The sequence below is a fragment of the Heptranchias perlo genome, chromosome 39 (assembly GCF_035084215.1).
Source record: "Heptranchias perlo isolate sHepPer1 chromosome 39, sHepPer1.hap1, whole genome shotgun sequence".
Classification (NCBI taxonomy): domain Eukaryota; kingdom Metazoa; phylum Chordata; class Chondrichthyes; order Hexanchiformes; family Hexanchidae; genus Heptranchias; species Heptranchias perlo.
The window spans coordinates 2,916,627-2,934,263 of NC_090363.1; the positions used below are offsets into that span (position 1 = coordinate 2,916,627).

Here is a 17,637-nt window from a genome sequence, read left to right on the forward strand (position 1 = left end):
ACGCTCCTTAAAACCTACCTCTTTGACCAAGCTTTTGGTCACCTGTCCGAATATCTCCTATGTGACTTGGTGTCAAATTTAGTTTGATAATCGCTCCTGTGAAGCGCCTTGGGACGTTTTACTGTGTTAAAGGCGCTATATAAATGCAAGTTGTTGTTTTTGGTTGAGGGGGGGGAATATTGGCCAGGGCACAGGGAGATCTCTCAGCTCTTCAAATCGTGCCACAGGATCTTTCCATGTCCAGCTAAATCAATGGAGCAGCGAGACCTGGCCCTGAACTTCATACCTCAGTCGAAGGACTGAATCTCTGACAATGCAGCACTCCATCAGTACTGCACCAGAGGGTCAGCCTACATCAGAGGCTTAAACCCCTGGAGCTCAAACCCACAAATTTCTGGCCCAAAATCGACCATACTATAAACTGTGCCAATATGATGCACCTCACAACTAACAAAAAAGTTTTCTGTTGACCCGTGAAACACAGCCCAGAAATAGAATGAACCACGAAACACAGCCCAGAAATAGAATGACCCGTGAAACACAGCCCAGCAATAGAACGACCCGTGAAACACAGCCCAGAAATAGAATGAACCACGAAACACAGCCCAGAAATAGAATGACCCATGAAACACAGCCCAGCAATAGAACGACCCGTGAAACACAGCCCAGAAATAGAATGAACCATGAAACACAGCCCAGCAATGGAATGAACCATGAAACACAGCCCAACAATGGAATGAACCGTGAAACACAGTCCAGCAATAGAATGACCCGTGAAACACAGCCCAGCAATAGAACGACCCGTGAAACACAGCCCAACAATGGAATGAACCGTGAAACACAGCCCAACGATGGAATGAGCCATGAAACACAGCCCAACAATGGAATGAACCGTGAAACACAGTCCAGCAATGGAATGAACAGTGAAACACAGTCCAGCAATGGAATGAACAGTGAAACACAGCCCAACAATGGAATGAGCCATCAAACACAGCCCAACAATGGAATGAGCCAACAAACACAGCCCAACAATGGAATGAACCGTGAAACACAGTCCAGCAATGGAATGAACAGTGAAACACATCCCAACAATGGAATGAACCATGAAACACAGCCCAGCAATGGAATGAACGGTGAAACACAGCCCAACAATGGAATGAACAGTGAAACACAGCCCAACAATGGAATGAACCGTGATACACAGCCCAACAATGGAAGGACCCGTGAAACACAGCCCAACAATGGAATGAACCGTGATACACAGCCCAACAATGGAATGAACCGTGAAACACAGCCCAGCAATGGAACGAACTGTGAAACACAGCCCAGCAATGGAACGAACTGTGAAACACAGCTCAGCAATAGAATGAACCATGAAACACAGCCCAGCAATAGAATGAACCATGAAACACAGTCCAGCAATGGAATGACCCGTGAAACACAGCCCAGCAATAGAATGAACCATGAAACACAGCCCAACAATGGAATGAACCATGAAACACAGCCCAGAAATAGAATGAACCATGAAACACAGCCCAGCAATGGAATGAACCATGAAACACAGCCCAGAAATAGAATGAACGATGAAACACAATCCAGCAATGGAATGAACCACGAAACACAGCCCAGAAATAGAATGAACGATGAAACACAATCCAGCAATGGAATGAACCACGAAACACAGCCCAGAAATAGAATGAACCATGAAACACAGCCCAGCAATGGAATGACCCGGGAAACACAGCCCAGAAATAGAATGAACCATGAAACACAGCCTAGCAATAGAATGAACCATGAAACACAGCCCAACAATAGAATGAACCATGAAACACAGCCCAGAAATAGAATGAACCATGAAACACAGCCCAGAAATAGAATGAACCATGAAACCCAGCCCAACAATAGAATGAACCATGAAACACAGCCCAACAATAGAATGTCCCGTGAAACACAGCCCAGAAATAGAATGAATCATGAAACACAGCCCAACAATAGAATGAACCATGAAGCACAGCCCAGCAATAGAATGAACCATGAAGCACAGCCCAGCAATAGAATGAATCATGAAACACAGCCCAACAATAGAATGAACCATGAAACACAGCCCAGCAATGGAATGAACCATGAAACACAGTCCAGCAATGGAATGAACCATGAAACACAGTCCAGCAATGGAATGAACCACGAAACACAGCCCAGAAATAGAATGACCCATGAAACACAGCCCAGAAATAGAATGAACCATGAAACACAGCCCAGCAATAGAATGAACCATGAAACACAGCCCAGCAATGGAATGAACCACAAGACACAGCCCAGCAATGGAATGAACCATGAAACACAGCCCAGCAATAGAATGACCCGTGAAACACAGCCCAGCAATGGAATGACCCGGGAAACACAGCCCAGAAATAGAATGAACCATGAAACACAGCCTAGCAATAGAATGAACCATGAAACACAGCCCAGCAATGGAATGAACCACGAAACACAGCCCAGAAATAGAATGAACCACGAAACACAGCCCAGAAATAGAATGAACCATGAAGCACAGCCCAGAAATAGAATGAACCATGAAGCACAGCCCAGAAATAGAATGAACTATGAAACACAGCCCAGCAATGGAATGAACCATTAAACACAGCCCAGCAATGGAATGAACCATGAAACACAGCCCAGCAATAGAATGAACCATGAAACACAGCCCAGCAATGGAATGAACCATGAAACACAGCCCAGCAATAGAATGAACCATGAAACACAGCCCAGCAATGGAATGAACCATGAAACACAGCCCAGCAATGGAATGAACCATGAAACACAGCCCAGCAACGGAATGAACCATGAAACACAGTCCAGCAATGGAATGAACCATGAAACACAGCCCAGAAATAGAATGAACCACAAAACACAGCCCAGAAATAGAATGAACCACGAAACACAGCCCAGAAATAGAATGAACTATGAAACACAGCCCAGAAATAGAATGAACTATGAAACACAGCCCAGAAATAGAATGAACTATGAAACACAGCCCAGAAATAGAATGAACTATGAAACACAGCCCAGAAATAGAATGAACCACGAAACACAGCCCAGAAATGGAATGAACCACGAAACACAGCCCAGAAATAGAATGAACCATGAAGCACAGCCCAGAAATGGAATGAACCACGAAACACAGCCCAGAAATGGAATGAACCACGAAACACAGCCCAGAAATAGAATGAACTATGAAACACAGCCCAGAAATAGAATGAACTATGAAACACAGCCCAGAAATGGAATGAACCACGAAACACAGCCCAGAAATAGAATGAACTATGAAACACAGCCCAGAAATAGAATGAACTATGAAACACAGCCCAGCAATGGAATGAACCACGAAACACAGCCCAGAAATGGACTGAACCATGAAAAACCCACCTTGGTTCCATATCCCTTAATACCCTTACCTAACAAAAATCCATCAATCTCAGTTTTGAATTTTTCAATTGACCCCCAGTCTCAACAACTTTTTGGGGGAGAGAGTTCCAGATTCCCACTCCCCTTTGTGTGAAGAAGTGCTTCCTGACATCACCCCTGAACGACCTAGCTCTAATTTTAAGGTTATGCCCCCTTGGTTTCATAATTGATTAATACCCTTATCCGATAAAAATCTATCGACCTCCTTCTTGAATCTAGTCAGAGCCCCTGGTAAAGAGCCTGTGTTATTAAACAGGAATGTCGTGTGGTACCAATCCGTGGAACTACACAAGTGCCAGCTGACGTGGGCACCATTTCGTTCTCAGATCCCACTCACCAGTGGTTCCTTTGGTGATCACCGGCTTGCTCTTCAGCTTTCCCTGCTCCCCCACCAAAGAAATGGTGTACTCGGTGCCAACCTCCAGCCCCGGCAAGGTGGCAGTGTTGCTTTTGCCAGGCACCCTCAGCTCTCCGCGCTTGCCCGTCGCGGAGCTGTACACAATGTGGTAATGGCCAATCCGGGCTACAGATTTCTCCCACTCCAGCTCGATGGTGGAGTCCGTCACCGTGACAACTCGCAGGTTTCTGGGGCTGTCGATCACTGCAGGAGGTAAGGAGACAAATAGCCACAGTCACAACACGCAGAGTCCAATTTCTAGGCGCTCGCTGACCTACACTGTCTCCCGGTCCGGGAACGCCTCAATTTTAAAATTCTCATCCTTGTTTTCAAATCCCTCCATGGTCTCGCCTCCCTCCCTATCCCTGTAACCTCCTCCAGCCCTACAACCCTCCGAGATCTCCGCGCTCCTCCAATTCTGGCCTCTTGCGCATCCCCCGATTTTAATCGCTCCACCATTGGCGGCCGTGCCTTCAGCTGCCTGGGCCCTAAGCTCTGGAATTCCCTCCCTAAACCTCTCCACCTCTCTCTCCTCCTTTAAGATGCTCCTTAAAACCTACCTCTTTGGCCAAGCTTTTGGTCACCTGTCCTAATATCTTTCCACATTCTTCGGTGTCAAATTTTGTTTTGGAGGTTTTACTATGTTAAAAGGTGCTATATAAATGGGAGTTGTTGTTGTTCTTTTAAGATTCTTTATTGTATGCTCATCAAATGTGGGTGAAGTTATCAGTGATGAGAGATCGCCAGGTTTCAAGGCACCGCTCGGATTTTATGCGTGTGTGTCTGTGTGTGTCTGTGTGTGTGTGTCTGTGTGTGTGTGTGTCTGTGTGTGTGTGTCTGTGTGTGTGTGTCTGTGTGTCTGTGTGTGTGTGTGTCTGTGTGTGTGTCTGTGTGTGTGTGTCTGTGTGTGTGTGTGTGTCTGTGTCTGTGTGTGTGTGTGTCTGTGTGTGTCTGTGTGTGTGTGTGTGTGTGTCTGTGTGTGTGTCTGTGTCTGTGTGTGTGTGTGTGTGTCTGTGTGTGTCTGTGTCTGTGTCTGTGTGTGTGTCTGTGTGTGTGTGTGTGTGTGTCTGTGTGTGTCTGTGTCTGTGTCTGTGTGTGTGTGTGTCTGTGTGTGTCTGTGTCTGTGTCTGTGTGTGTGTCTGTGTGTGTGTGTGTGTGTGTGTGTGTGTCTGTGTCTGTGTGTGTGTGTGTGTCTGTGTGTGTGTGTGTGTGTGTGTGTGTCTGTGTCTGTGTGTGTGTGTGTACGCACGAATGGTTCAGAGTTCCACATTCAGACATTCAGTTATTTGCTGAGATGACCAGAGATATTTCCCCGAGCCAAACCCTGCATGGTTCCATGTGGTGTGTTTTGCATCTCTTGGCTTCAATCACAGCATGGTTTTAAGGCTAATATTTAGCAACATGGTGAAAACTAAGTGTGTGAGTGTCAGTGGTTGACTTGGGCAAGGGAAATATAAAGTAGTGGTGTGGTCAAGAATCAGTGGCCAGGTCCGATGGACTCTACACAGCTCTGAACGAGCCAATGCCTCTGATTGAGTCTATTTTTCGAGGCTGGTTTTTATTAAACCAGATGAGAAAAACAAACCCTAATAGGTTAGACTCCATTACCCGTTCTCTCACTTCCTCTTTCTCACACTCACAGAAATGAATAAGCATTTTAAAAAAAAGAGAGGGAAAATAAAACGGTACAGGGATAGGGCAGGGAGATGGGGTTAAAACAGACTGCTCCAGTTCAAGATCTAGCACAGGTGCGATGGGCTGAAAAGCCTCCTGCTGTGCTGTACTTTCATACATACACTACAGTGCAGTACTGAGGGAGTACTGAGTTTGAAGGTCCCGTTTATCGGATGAGACGTTAAACCGAGGCCCCGTCTGCCCTCTCAGGTGGACATAAACGATCCCATGGCCACTATTTCGAAGAACAGCAGCGGAATTCTCCCCGGTGTCCTGGCCAATATTTCATCCCTCAACCAACATTATTAGAAACAGATTATTTAGTCATTATCTGATTGCTGTTTGTGGGATCTTGCTGTGCGCAAATTGGCTGCCGCGTTTTCTACGTTACGACAGTGACTGCACTTCAGAAAAGTACTTCATTGGCTGTAAAGCGCTCTGGGTTGTAGTGAGATGGTGAAAGGCGCTATACAAATGCAAGTCCTTCCTTAAAGGCTGAGGAACAGTTGAGTTTTCCCGTCTGGAGTTTGGTCTTACCAGTTGTCGCTTTGGTTGCAGCCGCCTTGCTCTGATGCCCACCACGCTCCCCCACCAGAGAGATGGTATGTTCCACTCCGGCTTCCAGCCCGGTCAGCACGGTGCTACTGTCGCCAGGGGGCACCACTGCCTGGCTACGCTTGCCCGTTGCCGAGGAGTAGTTGAGGCGGTAGCGGTCGATCGACGCCAGGGGCCTCTTCCACCCCAGCTCGATGGTGGAGTTGGTCGCCGAGACCACGTGCAGGTTCCGGGGGCCGTCGATCACTGCGGCAAAGAGAGACGTTTAGTCAGCGGGCGCTGGCTCGTCCGAGGACCGAGTGGCCCAGAGAGAGGGAGACCTCTGACTCCCTTCAATAACCCGGCTGGTGAACTCAGGCCTACCTGTCGGAGCAATTGCTCCATTCCTCACCCGCGGACCTCCCGTGGCGTAACGCACGGTAAGTCGCGATGTTACCAGGGGGACGTCAGTGTCATACCGTGGGATGCACAGCCTATTATCTGCTGCTCAGGTGCAGGCTGTGAGTAACTGGGCCCAGCCGTTCGTAACCAGGCACAGCTGAGGCCAATTAGAGGCTAATTGCTGCTTAGTGAGGAAAGTCCTTAGATTACATAAGAACATAAGAACATAAGAAATTGGAGCAGGAGTAGGCCAATCGGCCCCTCGAGCCTGCTCCGCCATTCAATAAGATCATGGCTGATCTGATCCCAACCACAAATCTAAAGAACACAAGAAGTCGGAGCAGGACCCGGCCACATAGCCCCTGGGCCCTCTCCGCCACCCACAGGGCATTGACCGATCCGAACTCAGCTTCATGTCCAATTTCCTGCCCGCTCCCCATAACCCCTAATTCCCTTTACTTCTAGATTGGCAGTTGCTTGTAAATCCCCGTAACTGGCCGACCAATCCCCGTAACTGGTCAACCAGTTGCTTGTAAATTCCTGGCTCCAGGTCAGAAAAACCAGCATAAAATGACAGCTTTTCTTTCCATCTCTATATTTTGACACTCTGAAGTATGACAGACACACATCTCTCTCTCATTTTATATATATAGCATCATAGAAAGGTACAGCACGGAAGGAGGCCATCCGGCCCATCGAGTCCACCACGGCTCTATGCAAGAGCAATCCAGCTAGTCCCACTCCCCAGCCCTTTCCCCATAGCCCTACAAATCTTTTCCTTTCAAATACTTATCCAGTTCCCTTTTGAAGGCCACGATTGAACCTGCCTCCACCACCCCCTCGGGCAGTGCAATATATATGTATAGATTCACAAAGACCCACCTTTGTTACTGCCACTGGAGCCTGTCTTCATTCTGGGTTTCCTCCATCTTCTCCCTGAATCGGATTGACCTGTATCTGTGCCTCCTTGTAGGGCTCAGGCTGGGATTAGGAATATCGATGGATTCTGATCTTCATCCCTGCCACTCAGGGCATCAGTGTCAGTGCCAACCAATCCCCATAACTGGCCGACCAATCCCCGTAACTGGTCGACCAATCCCCGTAACTGGTCGACCAATCCCCGTAACTGGTCGACCAATCCCCGTAACTGGCCGACCAATCCCCGTAACTGGTCGACCAATCCCCGTAACTGGCCGACCAATCCCCGTAACTGGCCGACCAATCCCCGTAACTGGTCGACCAATCTCCGCAACTGGTCGACCAATCCCCGTAACTGGCCGACCAATCCCCGTAACTGGCCGACCAATCCCCGTAACTGGCCGACCAATCCCCGTAACTGGCCGACCAATCCCCGTAACTGGCCAACCAATCCCCGTAACTGGTCAATCCCCGTAACTGGTCGACCAATCCCCGTAACTGGCCGACCAATCCCCATAACTGGCCAACCAATCCCCATAACTGGCCAACCAATCCCCGTAACTGGTCAATCCCCGTAACTGGTCGACCAATCCCCGTAACTGGTCGACCAATCCCCGTAACTGGCCGACCAATCCCCGCAACTGGTCGACCAATCTCCGTAATTGGTCGACCAATCCCCGCAACTGGTCAATCTCCGTAACTGGCCAACCAATCCCCGTAACTGGTCAACCAATCCCCGTAACTGGTCAATCCCCGTAACTGGTCGACCAATCCCCATAATTGGCCGACCAATCCCCGTAACTGGTCAACCAATCCCCGTAACTGGCCGACCAGTCCCCGTAACTGGTTGACCAATCCCCGTAACTGGTCGACCAGTCCCCGTAACTGGCCGACCAATCCCCGTAACTGGCCCACCAATCCCCGTAACTGGCCGACCAATCCCCGTAACTGGTCGACCAATCCCCGCAACTGGTCAATCCCCGTAACTGGTCGACCAGTCCCCGTAACTGGCCGACCAATCCCCGTAACTGGCCGACCAATCCCCGTAACTGGCCCACCAATCCCCGTAACTGGCCCACCAATCCCCGTAACTGGTCGACCAATCCCCGCAACTGGTCGACCAATCCCCGCAACTGGTCAATCCCCGTAACTGGTCAACCAATCTCCGTAACTGGCCAACCAATCCCCGTAACTGGTCAACCAATCCCCGTAACTGGTCAATCCCCGTAACTGGTCAACCAATCCCCGTAACTGGTCAACCAATCTCCGTAACCGGCCAACCAATCTCCGTAACTGGTCAACCAATCCCCGTAACTGGTCAACCAATCCCCATAGTGGGTCAACCAATCCCCGTAACTGGTCAACCAATCCCCGTAACTGGTCAACCAATCCCTGTAACTGGCCAACCAATCCCCATAACTGGTCAACCAATCCCCATAACTGGCCAACCAATCTCCATAACTGGTCAACCAATGGTCAACCAATCCCCGTAACTGGCCAACCAATCCCCGTAACTGGTCAACCAATCCCCGTAACTGGTCAATCCCCGTAACTGGTCAACCAATCCCCGTAACTGGTCAACCAATCTCCGTAACCGGCCAACCAATCTCCGTAACTGGTCAACCAATCCCCGTAACTGGTCAACCAATCCCCATAGTGGGTCAACCAATCCCCGTAACTGGTCAACCAATCCCCGTAACTGGTCAACCAATCCCTGTAACTGGCCAACCAATCCCCATAACTGGTCAACCAATCCCCATAACTGGCCAACCAATCTCCGTAACTGGTCAACCAATGGTCAACCAATCCCCGTAACTGGTCAACCAATCCCCGTAACTGGTCAACCAATCCCCATAATGGGTCAACCAATCCCCGTAACTGGTCAACCAATCCCTGTAACTGGCCAACCAATCTCCGTAACTGGTCAACCAATCCCCGTAATGAGTCAACCGGCTTGTCAATGAGTTGTAGGGAAATTTGTCATCCAGAACACCAGCTATCTGAGAGCAGACGAGGAGAAGAGCTTTACCTAACCGTTGACCTAACTGTTAAGCTATGATAATGGGGAGTGAAATTGGACATGGGGCGGGGACGCAAGACAGGCGGAATCCCATTGATCATCCGTTATCCACCCCAACCCGCATTCACTTCCGTTAACTTCAATAGAATGGAATATCGGGCGTGTGGTATATCGGGCGTGTGGTATATCGGGCGTGTGGTATATCGGGCGGTGAATATGATTCCCGTTTTGCGTCCACCGCCCCAGGTCCAATTTCATCTCCATTGTCTTTCTCAAGTCAAGCAGATTGGGCCAATATCAAGTCAACAGTGGATGGCAACTGAAAATTTGTGGCCATCCGTGGAGACAATTCAGCTTAAGACACAAGTTGGTCGACAGGGTTCTGGAGAACACTTACGTGTTGTAAAGGTTCTCGAAACAGCCGGTCCGAGTTTTTTGTCCTTCTCAGCCTGCAGGGTCACCTCGTACTCCTGCCCTGATGCCAGACCTGTCTGTTGGAAGGAGGTCTTGGAGCCAGTCACACGATTGGTCAGCTTGCCATTGTCCTCTTTCTGTTGAGAGGTAAGAGAGAGATACACCCTGACCAAACTGGAACACGTCAAAATCCAGCAAACCCAGAGAGATGGACCTCTAATCTTAGCCGGACTCTGTACTCTACCGGGTAACATGCTCCTCTCCTCGCACCAAATCCTGCGTTACCCTCCATTGGCTGGGTCTTCCTGCGGGACAGTTACGATCCCCACCCACCGGAGGTGGGTCGAGATGCGGCCCACCGTGACCAAGACCCATTTTCTCGGGTTGGGGTGCAGTGCGCGTGCAGGGTGGGCTCCCTGGGGTAACTCCACTCCACAGATGGAGAACACTAGAATCCAGTGGTTCCACATTGGGACACTCACTGCCGTACCTGAGGGGGGAGAATCGAAATCTGAAGACACCAGAGAGACGAGAGAAGCTGGGACTGTTCTCCTTAGAACAGAGAAAGTTAACAGGAGATTTTAATAGAGGTTTTCAAAATTAAGATGGGTTTTGATAGAGTAGATAGGGAGAAACTGTTTCCATTGGCAGGAGGGTCGATAACCAGAGGACACAGATTTAAGATAATTGGCAAAAAAGCCAGGAGGGAGATGAGGAGAATGTTTTACGCAGCGAGTTGTTATGATCTGGAATGCGCTGCCTGAAAGGATGGTGGAAGCAGATTCAATAGTAACTTTCAAAAGGGAATTGGATAAATACTTGAAAAGGAAAAAATTGCAGGGCTATGGGGAAAGAGCAGGGAAAGTGGGACTAATTGGATAGCTCTTTCATACAGCCGGCACAGGCACAGTGGGCCGAATGGCCTCCTTCTGAGCTCTATGATTCTATGATTCAATGAAATGTTATAAAGCAGTTCTGGATGGGCCTAAATATTGGATCTGGGTGTGAGGAGGCCACCACCAGGTTCTTTCCCCCTCCTTCAGTGTCACTGCCACCATCAGTACAGTCTTCTGGTCTTAGCTGGGGGTCGGTGGCTTTGCTGCCAGAGGGCAGGGATATTGGTCAGTTAAACTACCCCTGCCCATCACTCCCCCAATGCCATTTACATACAGTGGGGCAATCAACAGACAGGCAGTCAAAAAGGGGGAGAAATTGTTGATGGCAATTTCTGGAGCGGGGAGTAGGCCTCAGGCCTTCCCGCCCTGTTTGGCCTGCTCCATTGCAGCAGCTTTCGTGTTCGTGGAGGAAAATCTATCGTCGCCCTCTCCAACCCTCCCCCCACACTCCTCCTCCCCCACCAGGCTGCTCAGCCCTCAATCTCCGTTGGCCTTCCGGCACATTCTCACTGCTCGTTGGGCGGGAGGCCCACGGGTTAAGCCGGATCGCGGTAAACGGCCTCTCCCTGGCCGGCACTGCCAGCATCCCACCGGGCAGAACCTCTTTCTGTCGCAAACACGGTCGCCCAAGTCAGAGGGGTCACGGCTGAGGGGGAGGCGTTGGCGGGGGGGGGGGGGCATGAGAGGGGGGGAGAGGTCTCAACCCTGGAGGCAGCTGGTACAACAAATGGGCAGAGGTGTACCAGCTGGCTGGCAGATGTCAGGCACATCTGGGAGGCAACCCCTAAGGATTTGCCAATTTCTTTCACCCCATCCCCCTCATAAAGAGGAGTGGGTGGGTGGGGGCACAACCTTTATTGTTCTGGGGCTTGTGGGGCCATTGCCCACTGGAGCAGCTTTCCGGTGCCACAATATCTACACCCTCCGCAAAGGTGGGGCAGCTGAGATGTAACCAATAGTGGTGCAGGACGCTCGGCAGATCCACTTCAGTCGGCGAACTCCGTGCACTCCGGATTATCGGCCGAGGTTTCCTGCGGTGCGTCCCTGGGAAGCTGAAGCCGGGATTGCAGCCCCTCCGATGTTCTCCCCCCCCCCCGGATTCTCCTTTACCAGGTGACGGAAGGTGATCACCCAGGCATCGAGTCGAACCCGCGGTAACTGCCACTCCACTGTGGCCTTGCTCTCCAGGATCTTCTTCACAATGAGCCCAACAGGAGCTGGGATTTCTGCAAAAAGAAAAACCAAAGGAATTATTGATAAAATCAAAAAAAGAAAAGCCCAAGAGCTGGGCACAGGGGGGCAGAGTGTGGCCGTGCCCTCCTTGAATGGCCTTTATCCTGCCTTCCATACGATAAGAGGCTCATTTGGCTGAATATGGTGGTGACATCGAGTCTGATGCATGCAAGCGACACCAGCCTGCGTTTATAGCCTGTTTATGATAGTGGCATTGGACCATAAACGGCAGGATGTGCTGTTTCATACTAATTAATCACCACCCCCACCCCGTGGAGGACGCACTGTTGAATGATAATATTGGGGTAATGGGTTACACCATGTCACGCACAATGTATTAAATATCAACGGATCTCCCCTGGCATTGCTCATGGTCGTTAGAGGATCCGATGTTTTATACCATGTTTCTACTTGCGGGGGAGGCCAGAACTAGGGGCCCTGATTATAAGGGAGTCACTAATGAATCCAATAGGGAATTCAGGAGAAACTTCTTCACCCAGAGAGTGGTGAGAATGTGGAACTCACTACCACAAGGAGTAGTTGAGGCGAATAGTGTAGATGGATTTAAGGGGAAGTTAGATAAACACATGAGGGAGAAAGGAATAGAAGGATATGCTGATAGGGTGAGATGAAGTAGGGAGGGAGGAGGCTCGTGTGGAGCATAAACACCGGCATGGACCAGTTGGGCCGAATGGCCTCTTTCTGTGTTGTACATTCTTTGTAATTCTTTGTAATAATGATAATAGGGTCACACCATGTCACGCACAATGTATTATTATGCATAATACCAACAGATCTCCCCTGGCATTGCTCGCGGTGTTTAGCAGACACCCTGTTTTATAATGGTAATACCATTATACCAGGTTGCGGACAATGTATTAATATATTAAACACCAACAGGTCTCCCCTGGCATTGCTCGCGGTGAATCAGTGGAGACATGGTTTTATAATAATCATGGCATTGTGCTGTGTACTGTACAATGTATTATTATATAACATACTAGTGACACTCCTGTCATGATGGTGAGTCACAGGATATGCTGTCTTATGGTGTTTGAGGCAAGTAATGAACATGTATTATTATAGAATACTAGTGAATCTCCTGTGGCATTGCTCGTGGTGAGTTAGAGGGCACAATGTTTTAACACAATTCAATTTCAATATCTTCCGTTGTGTTCAGTTAGACTATTAACTGTCTGTTGGAGGAATAGAAGACATAAATTCCCGACAGGAACATCCTTCAATAGATACATTTCAAAGGGTCGCAGACACCTGGCAGATTGCCTCATGTAAACAGTTGCCAGAGTTCAGTAAGGAAGTGTGGAATTCTAGAGACAGATCTGTCCCTCAGGATGAGACTGCGGCTAATGCTTGTGTCGAGAGCTTAACCTGGAGTGGCCTTATGTAAACGGGACTATAAGAAACTCTGTATACATAAATAATGGATGTCAGCTGTGCAAATTAACCCCATATGCTGGTACCCAGATTTTCTTAAGTTCAGCAGTTAATTAATCATCAGGATTGAGCTCAGATTATCTGAAGTTGAGAGAGCAGGAGACCCCAGACCTCCCTCGATGGGACTATAACAATGTGACATGGGGTGTCTGCTCACCTCTCCCTCTGGAGAAGCACCTAACCTGCGCTCGCAGGGACAGACTCATCGCAGAGCATGGGGCCCCACTCGATGCCCTTAGAGAAAAGACATGCAATTAAATACAGAGCCTTTCACAACCTCAGGACGTCCCAAAGCGCTTTACAACCAACAAAGTACTTTTTTTGAAGTACGGTCACTGTTGTAATGTAGGGAAAACGAGGCAGCCAATTTGCCCACAGCAAGATCCCACAAACGGCAATGAGATAATGAGCCAATTTTAGTGATGTCGATTGAGGGATAAATATAAAACCAGAAGAAGAAAACTGATTTTAAAGTTAACTGAAACTTTTTTTTAAAGCCAAATGTGTTTTTTTTTTAATAAGTCACATATCACAGACACAAACCGGATCGAAACGCTAATTCCTCCCTTGCAGTCTTTCCAGCGCCTGTGGGATCTTTGCTGGAAAACACAAGGCTTTGCAGATCTGAGGTTATGAAAGGGTAGGAGTCTAACCAGTGATAATAACTCTGGGGTTTCGTCTCCCCCCACACACCGTGTTTCCCTTTCAAATAAATATCGCAGCCAATATGGTCTCTCGGTGACAAGGGGTAGCATTTATCAATTGCTTCTCAAATTACCCGCGGCTGCTTTTATCAGAGGCTTTCAAACCATTCTGTCAACAAAAAGGGCATTTTCTTGGAAGATTTTGTTCCTCCCCCCATCCGTCCAATCTAAATGGGGTCCTTCTTTCAAAATAACTGAAGGAAAGTCAAAGCAGACAGCGTCCCCCTCTCTTAGTAGCCTGCTTCAGCTTACTCCCCATAAACTACCATAAATGAGAAGCTACGTTACAGCATCTCAGGTCCGACTGAGCTCCCCAATAAAACTTCAATAAAGCACTCTGGATTTGGGCTTTGAACACCGAAAGATTTGGGATCGCACTGTGCAACATTAGCAATTAACACGTTTTAACGGGCCTTTACACTTACCTCCCACCTTTGAGGATCAATGTAATCTGGACCCCTGGGCCTCTTTGTTAAGAATCATACTGTTTTAGGTTATAGTTGTTCATTCTGTGTTTTTCCCAGTTGGACTTAATGGGGTCAAAGGCAGAATTATAAACCTCTTTATGACCACTCTGATGGATATAGGACCCTAAAGCAAGTTCTGGGCTCACCTACAAGAGCAGGGCAACCAACAGGAGATACAACACAAGCCCTAGAGAGTCAGATAACAAGTCAGACACATTCTCTCTTATGTACTGGTGAGTTTTTTGTGTTTATCGAAGGCGATTTTGGTGCTGGAATACGGAATGCTTCTTTATTTCAGGGTCCACTGTCAGCATCAAGCACTTCCAGGTCACGTATAGCACAGGCTAGACACAGAGTAAGGCTCCCTCTACTCTGCCCCAATTTCTGGCCCTCACCCCCTACCACACATACCGTGACATATCTGTTTCCCATACTTGCGGCCTCTGTGAGTGAAAGTACAAATTTTGTGCTGCTCTAATGGTAGTTTTGAGCTGTGGGCCTGAGGCACCAGGCTGAGGCTGTGTGAACTCATTTCACGTAGGACCGTCATAGCCAAACGAGAGAGGAACCATTCCCTCGTTAAGTCTGGGCCAGATTCAAGCCAAGGTTTAAGGAGTTGAAAGGACAGTGCATTGGCCTACTGCACCGTCCAGTCCCCCCATCTGTCCGCTTGGGAGACAAAGCACATTTCCGCATCCCTCTCAGAATCCAGTGCATCTTGTCCAAACCTGTGCAGGTGAGTTTCACTGAAGGAGGACCCATACACCACGAGCTTCTCATCTGTTTCACCAGCACGATGAGCAGAACAATAAGGGATAAAGAGGCAAGTAAAGGGCTCCTACCTACTGAGCAATCATCTCCTGTGAACCCAGCGTTGCAGATGCACTGCCCGTCATCGCAGCTCCCTTGATTGTTACAGTTATTCAGGCAGTCTTGGACGCCACACTTGGGCCCTGAATACCCCTCCTTGCAGACGCACTTGCCGTTGACGCACTGGCCCCGGTTAGTACAGTTATTGGGGCAGCCTCGGACACTACAGGCCGGCCCGGAGAACCCTTTGTGGCAGACGCATTTCCCGTTGGCGCAGTGGCCCTGCTCGCTGCAGTTCTTGGGGCAGTCCAGTGTCTCGCAAGCGGCCCCGGAAAACCCCTTGCGGCAGACGCACCTCCCCTCCACGCAGCGCCCTCGGTCGCTGCAGTCGCCGGGGCAGGTCTCCTGGGTGCAGCCCGGCCCTGTGTACCCTTGGAAGCAGACGCACCTCCCCTCCACGCAGCGGCCCTGGTCATTGCATTCATCGGGGCAGACCTCCTGGCTGCAGTCGTCCCCCGTGAAGCCCTGGCGGCAGACGCAGGTCCCATCCACGCAATCTCCACGCTGGCGGTGACAGCCGGCTGGGCAGCTGGGGTCGGAGCAAGTGGGTCCACTCCACCCTTCCTCACAGAGGCAGCCACAGGTAGAGGGGCTGAAGGTCCCATGATCGCCACATTCTATCACATGCTCAGAGCCTGGAAAGTGGAGAGTGAAATGGTTAATCGGCAAAGAATATCGATCAACGTAGCAATTATGGTCAAACCACGCGAGGAGATCAGAATTGGTGTCAGCTGTGTGCTGGCAGATCCTATCTTTTGATCATAATAATAGTCCTGAAGTAAATACATTGGGGAGGGGGGAGGATTTTAAGCTAACTCACCGAATCCCATGGGATCGGCTGAGTTTTACACCCCGTCCAATATCACTCTCCGTTGAGTAAACTCAGGTGGATGTGTAAAACCAATGTTTTACTGGTTCCCATGGGATTCCCGAGCTGCGGGTTAGGTTAAAATTACCCCCATAGTTCAGCAAGAGTAAAGATAAGGAGCAAAGGTTGCTGAGATTACACTGGAGAAGGGCGATAGGTTTATAGACAATAGAATAGGATACTGATGAAGGTAAGGCACGATATAATTGGATCCCCACCCCAGCCCCCTCCAAATAAGGCTGAGGAAATTCGGGCCTCCCCACCCGGTACTGGCAGCAACACCTCCTCCGTAAGTCTAGAGAGTGAGTGTCAGTAAGATTGTTTGACCAGGCAGAGCTCTCACAGCTAGACCCAATCCTGCCCCGACCTCACATCCACAGGCACAGACAATCTCCCAGGAGGAGCCTCTACACAGTGGATGAGAAATGAAAACCTTGGCTTGTTTTCCCCGTCTGCATCAGGAAGATGAGGGCCAATTTTAGCAACCCGCCCTCCCCCGTTCCATCCCCAGCTGAGATGGACCAGGAATCGAACCTTCAGTTCTACACAAGGGAGCAGTGCATTCATCACCAGAGTCACAAAGGGGGATGCCCAAATCAACCCGTTTAATGGCGCTGCTAAGGTCTACATATTGAGGGAGGTTGACTAGTCTCAAGTTAGTGCTCTTTGCTTTCATCAAGCCTTGGTTATGTGGTTGTTTATTTGTGGCCAACTGGGTGTCTGACACATGGAAACCTGTCACTAATTTGCTAAAGAGTCTCCAAACCAAACCACTGAGAAATCTACTTTAGTAGAGTTTCCGCCTGTCTGATTATAGCGTGCCCACTATCTCCCCGTGGTGACACACCACGCTTACATAAGCTCAGAGAACTTACATGCGGGTTAGCAAGAGCCAAGGCTAGGTGCTCTCCAAGTGAATGTGATGCTATCACCAATTATAGAATCATAGAATCATACAGTTAGAAGAAGGCCATTCAGCCCATCATGCCTGTGCCAGCTCTTTAGTAGAGCTATCCAATTAGTCCCACTAACCCAGCTCTTCCCCACAGCCCTGAATTTTTTTTCCTTTCAAGTATATATTCAACTCCCTTTTGAAAGTTATTATTGAATCTGCTTCCATCACCCGCTCAGGCAGCACATTCCAGATCATCACAACTCGCTGCGTAAAAAAAAATCCTCCTCATCTCCCCTCTGGTTCTTTTGCAAATGATCTTAAATCTGTGTCCTCTGGTTAGGACAGAATTTGAAGCCACCTCCATTTATACCAATTACATCTAAAGACTTTGTGCTTTTGTTGTCTATACTCCTCTGACTAGTTTT

The 17,637-nt window shown here is 49.1% G+C and overlaps 1 protein-coding gene across 1 annotated transcript in view; it reads right to left on the reverse strand.

The window, feature by feature from the left end:
- Window positions 1-17,637, reverse strand: part of LOC137305077 (tenascin-X-like) — a 152,094-nt gene that overhangs the window by 93,285 nt on the left and 41,172 nt on the right. The window contains 5 exon segments of the mRNA XM_067973854.1: window positions 3,803-4,066; window positions 6,074-6,337; window positions 9,808-9,961; window positions 11,831-11,946; window positions 15,422-16,084. Of these exon segments, the coding sequence (XP_067829955.1) occupies window positions 3,803-4,066; window positions 6,074-6,337; window positions 9,808-9,961; window positions 11,831-11,946; window positions 15,422-16,084 (1,461 nt within the window).